The sequence below is a fragment of the Xenopus laevis genome, chromosome 1L, assembly GCF_017654675.1.
Source record: "Xenopus laevis strain J_2021 chromosome 1L, Xenopus_laevis_v10.1, whole genome shotgun sequence".
NCBI lineage: Eukaryota > Metazoa > Chordata > Amphibia > Anura > Pipidae > Xenopus > Xenopus laevis.
Genome location: NC_054371.1, coordinates 62,757,932 through 62,772,270, shown reverse-complemented (window position 1 = coordinate 62,772,270; position 14,339 = coordinate 62,757,932). Strand labels below are relative to the sequence as shown.

The 14,339-nt window shown below is 42.7% G+C and overlaps 1 protein-coding gene across 1 annotated transcript in view; it reads right to left on the bottom strand.

Moving 5' to 3' along the window:
• frem3.L (FRAS1 related extracellular matrix 3 L homeolog) overlaps positions 1 to 13,238 on the bottom strand; it is a 50,292-nt gene extending 37,054 nt beyond the window's left edge. Inside the window, exons 1-2 of the mRNA XM_018242332.2 lie at positions 8,007 to 13,238; positions 7,291 to 7,380 (exon numbers count right to left, since the gene is read on the bottom strand). Of these exons, the coding sequence (XP_018097821.1) occupies positions 7,291 to 7,380; positions 8,007 to 13,020 (5,104 nt within the window). The 5' untranslated portion in view covers positions 13,021 to 13,238. The remainder of the gene's footprint in view (positions 1 to 7,290; positions 7,381 to 8,006) is intronic.
• Between the last annotated feature and the right edge of the window lie 1,101 nt (positions 13,239 to 14,339).

The following is a 14,339-nucleotide window of genomic DNA, read 5'->3' as shown; positions in this document are numbered from 1 at the left end:
TGAAATGTATAGATGCCTGGCCTTTAGCCGTTCCTTTTCAAAATTACATCGTCATAGAGACTTACTAAAGCATAATTGCAGTGGGGTTACTTTTCAAAAGGAGGAACAATGAATGCATTAATGTAAAAACTAATAAATATTTACTCCCAGACAGCCAGTCTGCCTGCAGAAACTGAGCCACGATGATTAAATCTAATGGCCGGGAATGTGTCCATAACTTCTCTGGAAACAATAAATTCGAAAGACTTGGGAACTCACACTGAGTTATCATGGGCACAAAAGGGGTGCTTTAATGTTTTTCTTTGTTTATACTTGGGGATTTTAACAGATTGAAAACCTAATAGGAAGGAAATGTTGCCATTTTTCTGGCAATCCAGGTGGCACATAGTTCAGGTGAAGCTAGTCAAAGCTATAACTCCCAGACTCCCCAGATGTGAGAGTTGGCCTTATAGATGTCAACAAATCTCTCTGTTTTACGTAGTTCCATGGGTAAGGAGGAGGATCCTACATTGCAGTTTTGTGTTTCCTTGAGGTAAGGATAGTAAAGGAAGCCACCACGCACAGGCAGATAAGCTGCTGAATCGGTCTAAAGATAAAGATGTGGTCAAGGCTTCAAGAAGGGGGCATATTTATATGAACGTTTGAACTTTCATGTCTCCTCTGTTCCCCTAAGGCAGTGGCGTAACTATAGAGGAAGCAGACCCTGCGGCTGCAGGGGGGCCCAGGAGGTATAGGGGCCCCACAAGGCCCTAATTCATATACAATTTCAATAAATAGTGGAGAAACAAGTCAACTTCTAAACATTTTGGGGGCCTGAAAAATAATTTGCTGTGGGGCCCAGTAATATCTAGTTACGCCACTGCCCTAAGGACAACTCTGAAATCCTATATAAATAAAAGAGTTGTTGAGTTCTATTCTGAATAATTGTCAGTTCCATGGTTGTATGGAGTATGGGTTGCGTTTAAAGTCAGCAACAGATGCAGCCTCTGTATGTCACTGTGGGGGGTGCACAGATGTGGTCAGGTGGTTTGGATGATTTTGACTTCTCAGTAGAGATTTTGACTTCAGTAGACTGTCCTAAAATTTTATTTGATTACAGTTGATCTCTGCAGACTATAAGGGCTATAAATCAATGCCCCAAAGGTATTTGGCAATCTGCATGGATGTCCCAATAATGCAATATCTGACCATTCAACCCATTACAGGTATGGGACCTGTTGTCCAGAATGCTCTGGACCTGGGGTTTTCCAGATAAAGGATTTTTTCATAATTTGATAATCTTCATACTTTAAATCTACTAAAAAAATGTAAATATTAAATAAACCCAATAGGCCGGTTCTGAATTAATTATATATGAATTTGGATCAAGTACATGGTACTGTGTAATTGTTATTAAGAAAAAAATGTCTATCAGTAATTCAGAGCTTTCTGGATAAAGGGTTTCTGAATAACAGATCCCATACCTGTACTGTGAAAATAGAATTAAGGGGAGCCTCAGTTAGTTTATTTAAGTGGACATTTTAACCTAAGGAGGGGTGGCCTGTGGACATTTTCCTTTAGGCTTCTGCATTTCACCACATTTCACCAATGCAAATATTTGCTGTTTTGTGCCCAACTTATTGCTCCCATTGGTTTCTTGAGACAAATGTAGATTTAAATAGGATTAAAATCATGAATGACATACACTTTCCTGTTCAAACACAGAGATGAAAAGACTTTTGTGGTTCATTTTTAAAGAAACAAAACGTACATGTGCTTCAAGTATGATTGCATTTGTGGAAGAATGGCAGCTCTGCTCACATTGTAAACACAATGCTGGTTCTGCCAGTTAGAGGGGTTTAGCATTATAATCCCATGTGAGTGACAGGTTGCCATCCCTATGATCCAATATGTTTCAGCAAGAAAACTGTGATTTATTTGCTGCAAATTAGTGTTTGGTCTATTGAAATACCTGCAAAATATTAAGGATTAATCCTGTAAATTAAACAAAATTAAACCTTAATTACACGTAATTTGTCTAGACTCTTTAGTGTGACAATGTCCTCAGGCTTAGCAATGCTTGCTGCAGTGTTGAACCATTAAACTTGTAAGAGACATCAGGGCTCATTTACTATTCAGAGATACAGTATTATGTGCTAAAATGTCTGCAGAATTTTGCCTATTAAAGGGGTGGTTCACCTTTCAGTTAACTTTTAGTATGTTATAAAATAGCCTTCATATTTTCTTTTTTATAGTTTTTTAATTATTTTCCTTCTTCTTCTGACTCTTTCCAGCTTTAAAATGGGGTCAATGACCCCATCAAAAAAAATGCTCTGTAAGGCTATACATTTATTGTTATTTCCATTTTTTATTACTCATTTTTCTATTGAGGCCCATTGTTTTATTTAAATCAATGCATGGTTGGTAGAGTAACATGGACCCAAGCAACCAGATTGCTGAAATTTCAGACTGGAGAGCTGCTAAATAACTCAAAAACCACAAGTAATATGTAAATGTCTCAGAAAATCACTCTCTATATCATACTTAAAGGAGAACTAAACCCCCCAATAAGAAAAGCCCCATCTTCTACCCTAGATAGTCACCCCTCCCTGCTTCCTACCGTCATAGTGCATTATTCCAGAAAGTGCCCCTGGACAGCATGCTCACTTATTTAAGCAGAGTAGCACAGTGGAGCTCATGGGCACCATCTTAGTCTTCGGTCTTCTTTGGGAAGGAAACTTCCGTATTTGGAGCATGTGCAGTTGGAGCAGTCTGGTATTCATATCAACTGCACATGCACCGACAAGTTCTGAAAATTGCAGAAGGGAAGAGGACCCGAAGAAGACAGAAGACCTGGAAGATGGCGCCCATAAGCTCCTACATGTGGCTTTTTTTTATTGAGGGGAAGTTAGTTCTCCTTTAAAGGTGATGAACCCCTTTAAAGCAACAATAATAATTTGCCGTATTCATATTTTTGTATTGTATTGTGTTGCACCTTGTACTGTAAATGTAAGGACAGAAGACCAGGCAGTAAGTACAGGCCTCTCCTTGTATATTGCACCCGTCAACTCTCTATTTTGCACCATTAACTTTGCATGCTATTGAAAAGGTCATCCTTCAGTCTCAGCTGAGTAAAAATGGGACTTCTGCCTGGCAAATTGGATACAACTGCTCAAAAGAAGACCCAGGCATAGTGTTCATTGAATCTATCACACCAAGTTTTCCCCATGCTGGTATAACCTCATAGTATGGTGATTTGAAATGTTTTCCAGCATCTTGTAAGTATAAAGTGCCCCTAAACTAAGTTTATAAGCAGTGGCGTAACTTCCAGGGGTGCGGGAGGTGGAATCGTAACCAGGCCGGCCGGAGCTGAGATAAAAGTTATCGCGGGTAGCTGGGCAGGGAAGAATTTGCAGCGCGCACGCCAGCAGCACTCTGGGACTATTCATAGGGGTGAGGGCCCGATAGGGGGGCCCGGGTACCCATCCTGAACCAGGCCCGCCGGCAAGTAGTTACGTCACTGTTTATAAGGATATAATACACAAAAGCCATGAATATCCTGTAAATTATATCCTTATAAACGGTGAGTTCTGATGTCATCAGTTATAAACGGTGAGTAGTGATGTAATTTCTGTCACATGACTCACTAAAATTTGTGTATTATAATAAATAAAGTACCCCCAGTTGTAAAATATGAGGATATTAGAAGTTACCTCGGAGTTCCATGACCTGTATAAAAACACTCGGCCTTCGGCCTCATGTTTTTATATGGTCATGAAACTCCTCGGTAACTTATAATATCCTTATATTTTACAAGAGGGGGTACTTTATTCACTATATTATGCAGAGATGCCCAACCTATGGTCTCCCAGAAAATGTTGATTTGCAATTTCCAATATCTCCTGTCAGTCTGCTGTAAGGGGATTTTGGAAGCTGTATTTATTGAATGAGTAGGAGGTACATAAAAATTGCAGGTCAGTGCTCATGGAGATAAGACAAAGATGGACGGACAGAAAAGTTAAAATATTTTTATAGCCCCACCTTAAGTGTCCAGTGTTAAATTGTCAGATTTTCCTTAAATGACAAATTACTTCACACACATATTTGACAGCAATTTGCATAAATAATATCAGGCAATAAATAAGATAGAGATCTGAAACCAACAGAGAACTCCCAACATCTCCTGATCTGGAAGCTCTGAACATGTGTGGATTAGCCTGACCTGAAAACAGGACATTGCAGATGTCCTTTAACCTCCCTTAAAGGATAAAACATGTGACATTTCTGAAATGTTTAGATCAAGGAAAGCAAAGCTCTCCGGGGCAAGGATTGTTCAGAAGGGCAAAGGTTCTCTAAACTGTTAAGGATATGTGTTGCCTGAAGGTACTGAACTATTTACTATAGCAGAGCAAATAGATTTTACTTTTTAAAAGGCATAAAAAGGAGACAGTTGAAGTTAAACCTGCCTTCCCATTCAGATTGAATATTGTAGCAAGAAGGCACATTACTTAATAATGGCAGTATATGAATAATAGAAATAATACAGAAAATCAACAGAAGAAGGTGCTGAAACTGATGAATAAGCAATTAGGATTATTAATTTATCCTATAAACGAATGTTTTGTTTCCCGTGTGACATACAGTATATTTCTAGTTGTGCTCTATTTAATATCGTTTTCTTATGGTTTTAGATAGAGATTATAAAACAACATGATATTTTCTCTCAGTAACTAACTGTATAATGTTTTTAAGGAAGAGTATAAATCCTAAAGCGTTTCTGGGCAATGAGTTGGTGATTCATATAAAATGTCAAAATTAAATACTCATTGATTAACAGATTAGCTAAATAGTTGAAATTCAAGGCAAAATCCTGAGCAGCGCTATTAAATCTATTTTCCTGTATCACTTACAGTATATAACCGTAAAGCACGTTACAGAGAAGTGAGCATAACCAACTGAATCCGTTTCATGCCAACCCTGTCCAGCTGGCTTGGGCTAAGCTCTATTTTTAATTGCTGTCATAAAGTTTCTGGCCAGAGGCCATCTACATCGCACCATGGATTTGCAGATTGATTATTGGCTCCTTCTAGAGATCTTTCCAGCTGTACTGTAGCCACGGTTACCAAATGGCACCTCCGTGGCATGTGCAGTGTATTTCTGGCCTAGTCTGTTCCTTTGTATTAACTGCTGATGGCTGAAATATTTAATTGTACCAAATTCTTAACATTTTCACAGGGCATTTGGGAGGGGCATGTACTAATCAGAGCTAAGTGAGATCTCAATTTCTAAGCCTCATCTTACATGCAGCACCAATCTGTATTTAGCCCTAGCTTAGCACTGTGTACACAGGTTATTGGGCTTAAAGTGATACTGAAACTAAAAACTACTTTTTAAAATATAAATGTACATATTGTTGGGCCAAATCAGACTGATCCAATAATTGGCTCTGGGGCCTACAGATGTTGTGCTAGTACTGAAGGATTTTCAAACTTGCCCAAGTGACATCTGGACTATTTTCGGACAGATATTGGTTGAGCAGACTCTCACACCTACTAAGAAAAAGCCTCATGCCACCAAATAAAAAGAAATAATCATATGAGTTTGTATCAGTAAAATGTAAAAAATGCAAGGACAGTAAACCGCAAATTTAGCCTGACACATTTTGTACCCCTCTAGTACAAAATCACATATACTATCTAGGAGGTGCCACCTTATATATATATGCACCCCCAAAAGCTACCACCCTATGTCTCACTAGACTTTTTTAAAAGTAAAAGAAGACCCCATATTAACCTCAAGTTAAAAGCAAAATACATGTAAATTGCACCCATTGCAGGGCGAATTCAGTTTATTTCATTTAATATTTAAAGTTAAATGAATATTTAAAGTTAAATGACTGAGGGCAGCTGAGAAACTGACATGTCTAGCCCCATGTCAGATTTCAAAATTGAATATAAAAAAATCTGTTTGCTCTTTTGAAAAATGGATTTCAGTGCAGAATTCTGCTGGAGCAGCACTATTAACTGATGCGTTTTGAAAAAAAACACATTTTCCCATGACATCCCTTTAAAATTTCTGTTATCTTTTATCTTTTAAAGTTAAAATATTTTTCAGCAGCTCTCCAGTTTAGAATTTCAGCAGCTATCATGATGCTATGATCAAATTTACCTTAGGAATTGGGAAATAGTTTGAATAAGAGACTAGGTGATAAATAGGAGATAGAAAGATATGTGTAAAAAAAAAAACAGCAGCAGGTCAGGATGCCAGGGTCACTGACCCCTACTAGTGAGCTGGAAAGGTGCAGAATAGGAAGGCAAATAATTCATATACATAAAAAATGAAGACCAATTTTAAAGTTACTAAATACTGTATAAGCCATTGTATATTACACTAAGGGGCAGATGTATGAAGGGTCGAATATCGAGGGTTAATTAACCCTCGATATTCGACTAGGAACTAAAATCGTTCGACTTCGAATATCGAAGTCGAACGATTTAGCGCAAATCCTGCGATCGAACGATCGAAGGATTATTCGTTCGATCGAACGATTAAATCCTTCGAATCGAACGATTCGAAGGATTTTAATACAACGATCGAAGGAATATCCTTCGATCAAAAAATCTCAGGCAAGCCTATGGGGACCTTCCCCATAGGCTAACATTGACTTCGGTAGCTTTTAGCTGCCGAAGTAGGGGTCGAAGTTTTTCTTAAAGAGACAGTACTTCGACTTCGAATGGTCGAATAGTCGAACGATTTTTAGTTCGAATCGTTCGATTCGAAGTCGAAGTAGTAGTCGAAGGTCGAAGTAGCCCATTCGATGGTCGAAGTAGCCCAAAAAACACTTCGAAATTCGAAGTTTTTTTAATTCGAATCCTTCACTCGAGCTTTGTAAATGTGCCCCTAAAAGTTAACCTGAATGTGAACTACTCTTTTAAGAAGCAAAATAATTTGTTATAAATAAATATTTTCTCCTGACTACAAAAACATTCAGACATGCTTGTCTAGTCTGTTCCACTAACTGCCCCTAAATTAAGATACAGATCTTTCAGTCCGGATACTTTAGGAGTTGTGTGAATGTGTGCCTCTAGGCTTGTTCAGACAGGTCCATGAAAATGTAGCAAATAACAATACATCACTACCTGTCTCCTTAGTCATTTGGGATTTGAGGTTTACGGCACAAGTAGCACTAGGAACATACATATTTAAATGTTACATTAAAATAGACCATTGCTATAGGACAAATGTAAATAAAACCACAAGAAATATAAGGAATACATTGTAATAATAATGCAAAAATACTAGTAACTGTACCTGTATCCTCTACTGAGAAATGGAAAATATCTCCTGTGGCATTGTCACCATCCTTCAGAATATAACAGATTTTCATGTCATCAATGTCGCCTATTTAGCAAACAGAAACCACAGGTAAACAAATCAATGAATGGAATGAGGAGAAAAATACAATCACAGCTGTTTTACATTGAGATTCAAATAAAATACATCATATGAGCATTACACAAGACCTTACTATTATTTTATGTTCAGTACTACAGGTATAGGATCCGTTATCGGGAAACCTGTTATCCAGAAAGCTCCGAATTACGGAAATTCTGTCTCCCATAGACTGTATTTTATCCGAATGATCCACTTTTTCACTGTAATAATAAAACAGTATCTTGCATATGATGCAAACTAAGATATAACTAATCCTTACTTAAGCAAAACCAGCCTATTGGGTTTATTTAATGTTTACATGATTTTCTAGTAGACTTAAGGTATGAAGTTGTAAATTGCAGAAAGATCTGTTATCCGGAAAGCCCCAGGTCCCGAGCATTCTGGATAACAGGTCCTATACCTGTACTACTAGTAATAATACTGTTTAGAATATGCATAATGTAGCTTTCATTGCTTGTTCTGAGCACATTTAAAAATCATCACAACTATTATTATCATTGTTATTAACATTATTTTGAAACTAAATTGAAAAAATCAGCTAAGAAGATGGTATTTTTCTCAATGAAACTCACCCTGTGTAAATGTTCTGATGCTGCCATTGCCATGGTCCATATTGACTAAAAACCCATGTTTAGGTCCATCTAGGATTCTGTATTTGAGCATCTTGTGAGGGCTGTCTCGATCTTCTGCCTTTAAGGATTTGCTGGTGATGGTGAACCCAAGTTGGGCAGAATGCATGTTTCTAAGAGTATGACCCCCTTTGTTGACAATAATTTGGGGTACACCATTGTCCAAAGAATGTATTTTGATCTTCATCATCTGGGGTTTCTTGCTCTCAAAGGTTATGTCTGGGAGTACAAAAAACGCTGCGTGGGTGCCATCGGTGACTGTGAAGGAAAAGCTATCTTCTATGGACTCGCTGCCATCATGCTTGTAACTAATGAGGTTCTCATTCAGGTCTTGCTTGGTGAAAGTGGTAACTGTGTGGCTGTTGTTGAATACAATCTGACCATGAACAGGTACTTGAGTGATTGTAAATTGCAGCAAATTGTCTGGGGTGTCCCTGTCTTCCACACTTAGCTCAAAGGGAGTGATAAGTTTATTTTCTCCTTCATTGACCACTAGTCCATTTATCATTAAAACTGGCTTTTTGTTATCTACATCAGTAATAGAGATCCTAAAAGTACGGAACACTGGGTTATAACCATCTGTCACTTCAAACTCAAAACTGTCTATCTTCATCTCATCCTCTGCAGTGTGAATGTAATAGACCTTATTCCCAGCAAGTTGAAGCTGAGTAAAAGATGTGATGGGAACACCAGGGGCATCAGTGCTCTCCAAGTGACCGCGGCTTGGGGCCCTTGTAATACTGAACTGCAGGTTTTCATCTGGACTGTTAATGTCACTTGTACTGAGAAGGTCTGTAGTGAGAGTCACCTTTCCTCCTTCTTTGAGTGTGACTCCTTTGTTAATGACATCTGGGAAAACAATATCAATGCTGCCAATGCTAATATAAAAGTATCTGTCTATGAATGGGTTGGTTCCGTCTGTTATATCAAATTTAAAGAGGTCCCGTATGCCTTCCTGACCAGCATGGGTATAACGAATTAAACCTCTGTCAATGTCATCCTGAGTAAAATTCATTCCCAAGGTAATATTACCAACCACTGACCCATACTTGTCCAAGCGCTGCAGAAAACCTTGGCTGGGACCAAACCGAATAACATAAGCCAATGACTTGTCATCAGAATCTAAATCTGTAGCCTTTAAAACCCTGTTTGTGATAACTTTTGACTCTCCAATATCAATTTCAAGTCCATCATTGATGGCCATTCTTGGAGTCTCATCATCCATGGGAATAACCATAATAAGGATTTTCTTTTCTACACTGTGTTCTCCATCAGTTAAAATAATGTCAAAGCTGTCCTCTTTAGTTTCTGAATCATCATGTTCATACACAATGCTTGAGCTCTCTTTGATTTCTTCTAAGGTAAAATTCAGAATGGGGACAGTGCCTGTTGCTTGTTGTTGGACCACCCTACCGTGTAGTGGTGGCTTGGATATTATAAAAGTAAGCTCATCTCGTGGCTGGTCTCCATCGGCAGCATTAAGGATTGGGGTGTCAATCACCAGGCTCATGCCTTCCATGACAACAAACTCTCTCATGAAAATTTCAGGTTTCTCATCATTGGTTGGGATGATCACTATGGGGAAGAAAAGGCGCTGGGAAGAGCTAATGCCATCAGAGCAGTAGAAAGTGAATCTATCTTCCTGAGGTTCTACACCTTGATGGATGCTTTGAACATAGTGAATGTGACCCAGTCGGATATCTCTTAATGTGAATGCACTGACTGGAATCCCAGCCCTAGACTTCTCAGAACCAGGGGCAGGTGAAATGTTCTCTACATAGCCAGAATTAGGCTGGACAATAATAGTGCACAAGATGTCATCTTTATGGGTGTCCTTGTCCTCTGCGTCCAGGTAGTCATAGGTGATGACATTTTTCTCACCTTCCAAAACAGAGAACTTTTCTTTTAATGTCACAACTGGGGCTTCACTGTCCACTGGTAAGATAGTGACTTGAACCCTCACTCCCTGCACCTTGTTTCCTCCCACAACCCACTCATCAGAGAGGTCAGAGAGGGTGAGATTGAAGGAGTCTTGTTGCTTCTGAAGCCCTAACTCTCCATCTGTATGTTTGTAGGTGACAGCCCCATTAAGAAGATCTTGCTGAGAGAACCTCTCGGTGGTAACTCCATTGACTAATATATCACCTTTTCTGGGAGGCTCCTCCACAATGAATGTGAGCATCAAGTCATCAGTGTCTGGGTCTGTGCCCTGAACTACACTACTGGTAATCTCAGTCTCTCCTCCTTCCAAGACTTCAATGGATGACCCCAACAGACCTGAAGAAAGCATCAAGGTGGGCGCCTCGTCATCCACTGGTTTAACTTTAATCCGGATTGTGATAGGAACTTCATGCACTCCATCACTTACTACCAGGGAGCAGGTGTCGCTGGTGGTCTCCTCTCCACTATGAACATATGATACCCAACCCAGTGAAATGTCATTTAAGGCAAAGGACTCTCCCAAGGACATGGGCACCCCTTGATACTGTAACTCCCCATGCTGAGAGGCTTGAGACAAGCTAAAAATAATGTTGCTGTTGTCTGTGTCTTGGTCTGTAGCATCCAATTCATTTTTGGTGAGAGTGAAGGAGCCCCTCTCTGGGACAGTGAAACCAGTATTTGTAATAACAGGAGGTTTGTTGTCTACTGGCTGTAACAATATAGTAAATGTCCCTTGCACTGAATTACCCTCAGCATCCTCCACGGTGTAGTTAAACTGCAGTTCCCTGGGAGCTATCCCCAGTTCTTTTTCTGGGGGCTTGTATGAGATCTTCAGATGGTTAATCTGGGCCTGTGTGAATTGGCTCACCTCGACCTCCTGGCTGTCGCTCAGCACGATGTGTCCAGTGAGGGTGGGGTGGTTGGGGTCGGTGTCCCTGGGGTCGCTGTGCAACGTGTATTTGAGCTCTCGGTCATCTGTGTCCAGATCTGTGTAGCGCAGGTGCTTCTTCTTGAAGGGGGTCAGCTCGTATTCCTTGACAGTCATGTGTAGGGTGGTGCCAGGGTACAGCTCGGGAGGGATGTCATCAACTGGCTCAATCCGAACCAGAAACACCTGCTCCTCCGACTGGTTCGGTGGGTCATGGTCATCCAGCACCACGAACAGCAGCCGGTGCACAAGTGAAGTGGGACTATGCGCCCCCACGTGTCTGTAGTGCAGGTTCCCGTCCAGAATATCCTTCTGGTACCACTCGATCACCGGCCTCTCGTACAAGCCTTCCCTGGGCAGGTATTTCCAGCCTTCCTCTCCCGCGGGCTCATCGGCTTGTCTCAGCACCATCTCCCCCAGTCGGCCGAGCGGCTCCTGCAGCACAAAGTGTATGGTGGAATCTTCCGAGTCGATGTCGGTGGCGCTGAGCATGAAAGGGGAGATGAGCGCCAGACCCTTCTCGCGTAAGTTCAGGCCGGTGTTGGCATTCACAACCGGCGGTTCATCGTCAGTAGGAGCCACTGAGATGGGATAGAGCAGTTCCACGCGGTGCTGGCCGTCGTCCAGTCTCAGGATGATATTGTCGCTGTACGTGTCGCTGCCGTCGTGTTGATAAATGACCAGTCCCGAGTGCAGCTCGTTTGCGCTGAACGAGAAGTCTTTGTGGCTGTGAGTGTGACCGAGGAGCAGCTGCCCGTGTCGGAGCCCATTCACCACACTCACCCTCACCTCTTCCAGGTTGTCCTCGTCGCTTATAAGCAGGTTGTTGAGGCCGGGGCCGGACAGGGGGCGAGACTGACCCTCCAGGAGTCTGAGTCCGGCGTTGCGAGTGGCCAGTGGTGCGAGCGAGTTCATGGGCTTTACTACAATCATAAAGGCGAAGTGATCGGACGATGCCCCCTCGGTGTCAATGACATTCATCTCCAGCTGGATGATCCGCTCCTGCCACGACTCACTGGCCGGGGGTTGATAAGCGATTCTCAGCTCCATCAGGTCCCGCTGGTAGAAAGAAGTCACGGGCAAGTTGCGATCGTCTGTGCTGATCAGAAAACCCGACGTGTCCGGATCCAGAGAACTCGTCACGTTAAAGATCAACTCGGCCGGTTCCGACTCCGCGTCCTCAGCCGCCAACATGTCGGGAGTGAGAGCCGTGAGCACGAACTGATCCACCTCCATCATCATCATGGACACGAAGCTGGGCCGGGGCGCCGTGTTCTCCGCTGCCCCTTTAATCATAACCGTGAGCTGGAAGTGCTCCTGTCTGGCCGCCCCGGGCCCGTCACTCAGCTGCACCAGCAGCGGCACGTGGTCTCTATTGGGGGAGTTGTGGGGAGCCGTGTGCTGGTAGCGGAGGCCGGAGTTGATGAAAGTGGCGCAGTCAGTAGTGCGCTGGGGGGCCGCGGTGCCATTGACAAGTAGTCCGTACCTGGGCAGCCCCCCTGTGCCAATCAGCGCAGTGATCTTACACGACTCCCGGCTGGGATCATAGGAGAAGCCCAGCACCTTCTTATCCACAGGGAGGCTGGTCCCGCGCGGAGAATCCACCACTAGCGGCAGGTTGCGGGTCACTATCTCCAGTTGCTGGAACATCAGCTCCACCTCAAGCACGAATGGTACGATCCACGTGTGTGTGGGGGAGTCGTACTTGAGCTGCAGCCTCACCTTGTCCGAGGAAGGACTGCGGGAGCCCAGGTGTGTGTATTCCACCTCCCCAGCGCCGAAATCGCACGGAAATCGCTTGGGAGTTAAGAAGCCGGGTCTCTGGGACAGGGGGTCATTGGCCAAAACAGTGAGGACACAGCTGTCTCCGGGCTGCACCTGGATCACCAAGTCTTCCACTGGGTCTACGAACACAGATCTGCCCAAGGGCACCCGGATCCTACGGTTGGTTACTATGATGTTATCCGGGCCGGACAAACTGGACTGTTCCTCCGCAGCTGCACCGCTGACAGCGACTAAGAGCATCAGGCAGAGGTAGCGCGAGCTTGTGGGTAGGAGAGTGTGAGGGGCCCGCGTCTGACTCTCCATTCTCTGGCTTCTCACTGCACCGGGGTGTCCGCTTATGCCTCGAGCATGGAATATTGCTGCTCTCCTACTGCGTCCTGTCTGCAGTCACTGCCAACGACTGTCTGTAAGAGACCCACACGGGCACAAGGTGAGACTAAATGGGCAGGTATCAGTGGGAGGGGAGGGGCTGGGTGGTACCAACATCTCCTCTGTTCTGCCCTTATCCCTGTCTGGCGCCCACCAATGGTATTCAGACCCCTCTCTAATCCCACACACATGAACTGTCCTCTAGCTCAGCTCTGGGACACTGCTCTCTCTCATCTCATCTCTCTCTCATCTATATCTATCTATCTATCTATCTATCTATCTATCTATCTATCTATCTATCTATCTATCTATCATCTATCTATCTATCTATCTATCTATCTATCTATCTATCTATCTATATCTATCTATCTATCTATCTATCTATCTATCTATCTATCTATCATCTCTCTCTCTCACTCACTATCTATCTATCTATCTATCTATCTATCTATCTATCTATCTATCTATCTATCTATCTATCTATCTATCTATCTATCTATCATCTCTCTCTATTTATCTATCATCTATCTATCTATTATTTATTTATCTGTCTATCTATCCAGTTGCTAGCATAACTTTTAAATGGCCATTTATTATAAGTTAACACTAATAAATTTACGTCAGTTTTTAATTTACTTTTTATAATAGTATATTTCTTAGTACTGGTGATGGTTCCCTGGCCTTTAGGGCTAGTCCACACGGGGAGATAGCCCTGCGTTTGCGGTCGCGGCGACAAAGCGCCGCGCCAGTCGCCGCGACCGGCGCAGGCGACAGTTTTGTATGGGCGCCTATGTAAAAACGCCTGTGCTAACCACACGAGGCGATGCGCTTTTCAACAGTCGCCTGAAAAAGCCTGGCGAGGCATTTTCAGGCGACTGTTGAAAAGCGCATCGCCTCGTGTGGTTAGCACAGGCGTTTTTACATAGGCGCCCATACAAAACTGTCGCCTGCGCCGGTCGCGGCGACTGGCGCGGCGCTTTGTCGCCGCGACCGCAAACGCAAGGCTATCTCCCCGTGTGGAATAGCCCTTAAAGGACGTATAGCTACAAAAAGCAGCATTTTGTAAGAACAGTTTATGAAGCAGTTTTACTTCTGAGAATAAAGGGAACAATGGAATGTACTTAGCTTCTGTTCCGGATAGAAGAAGCTGATATATCAAACCTAAGTACCTGTGAGATTAGAGGAGTCTGGCTATGAAAGAATAATAACACTCTACATCAAAAGGCCCATAAGTGCAGGGGGATCTTACAGAC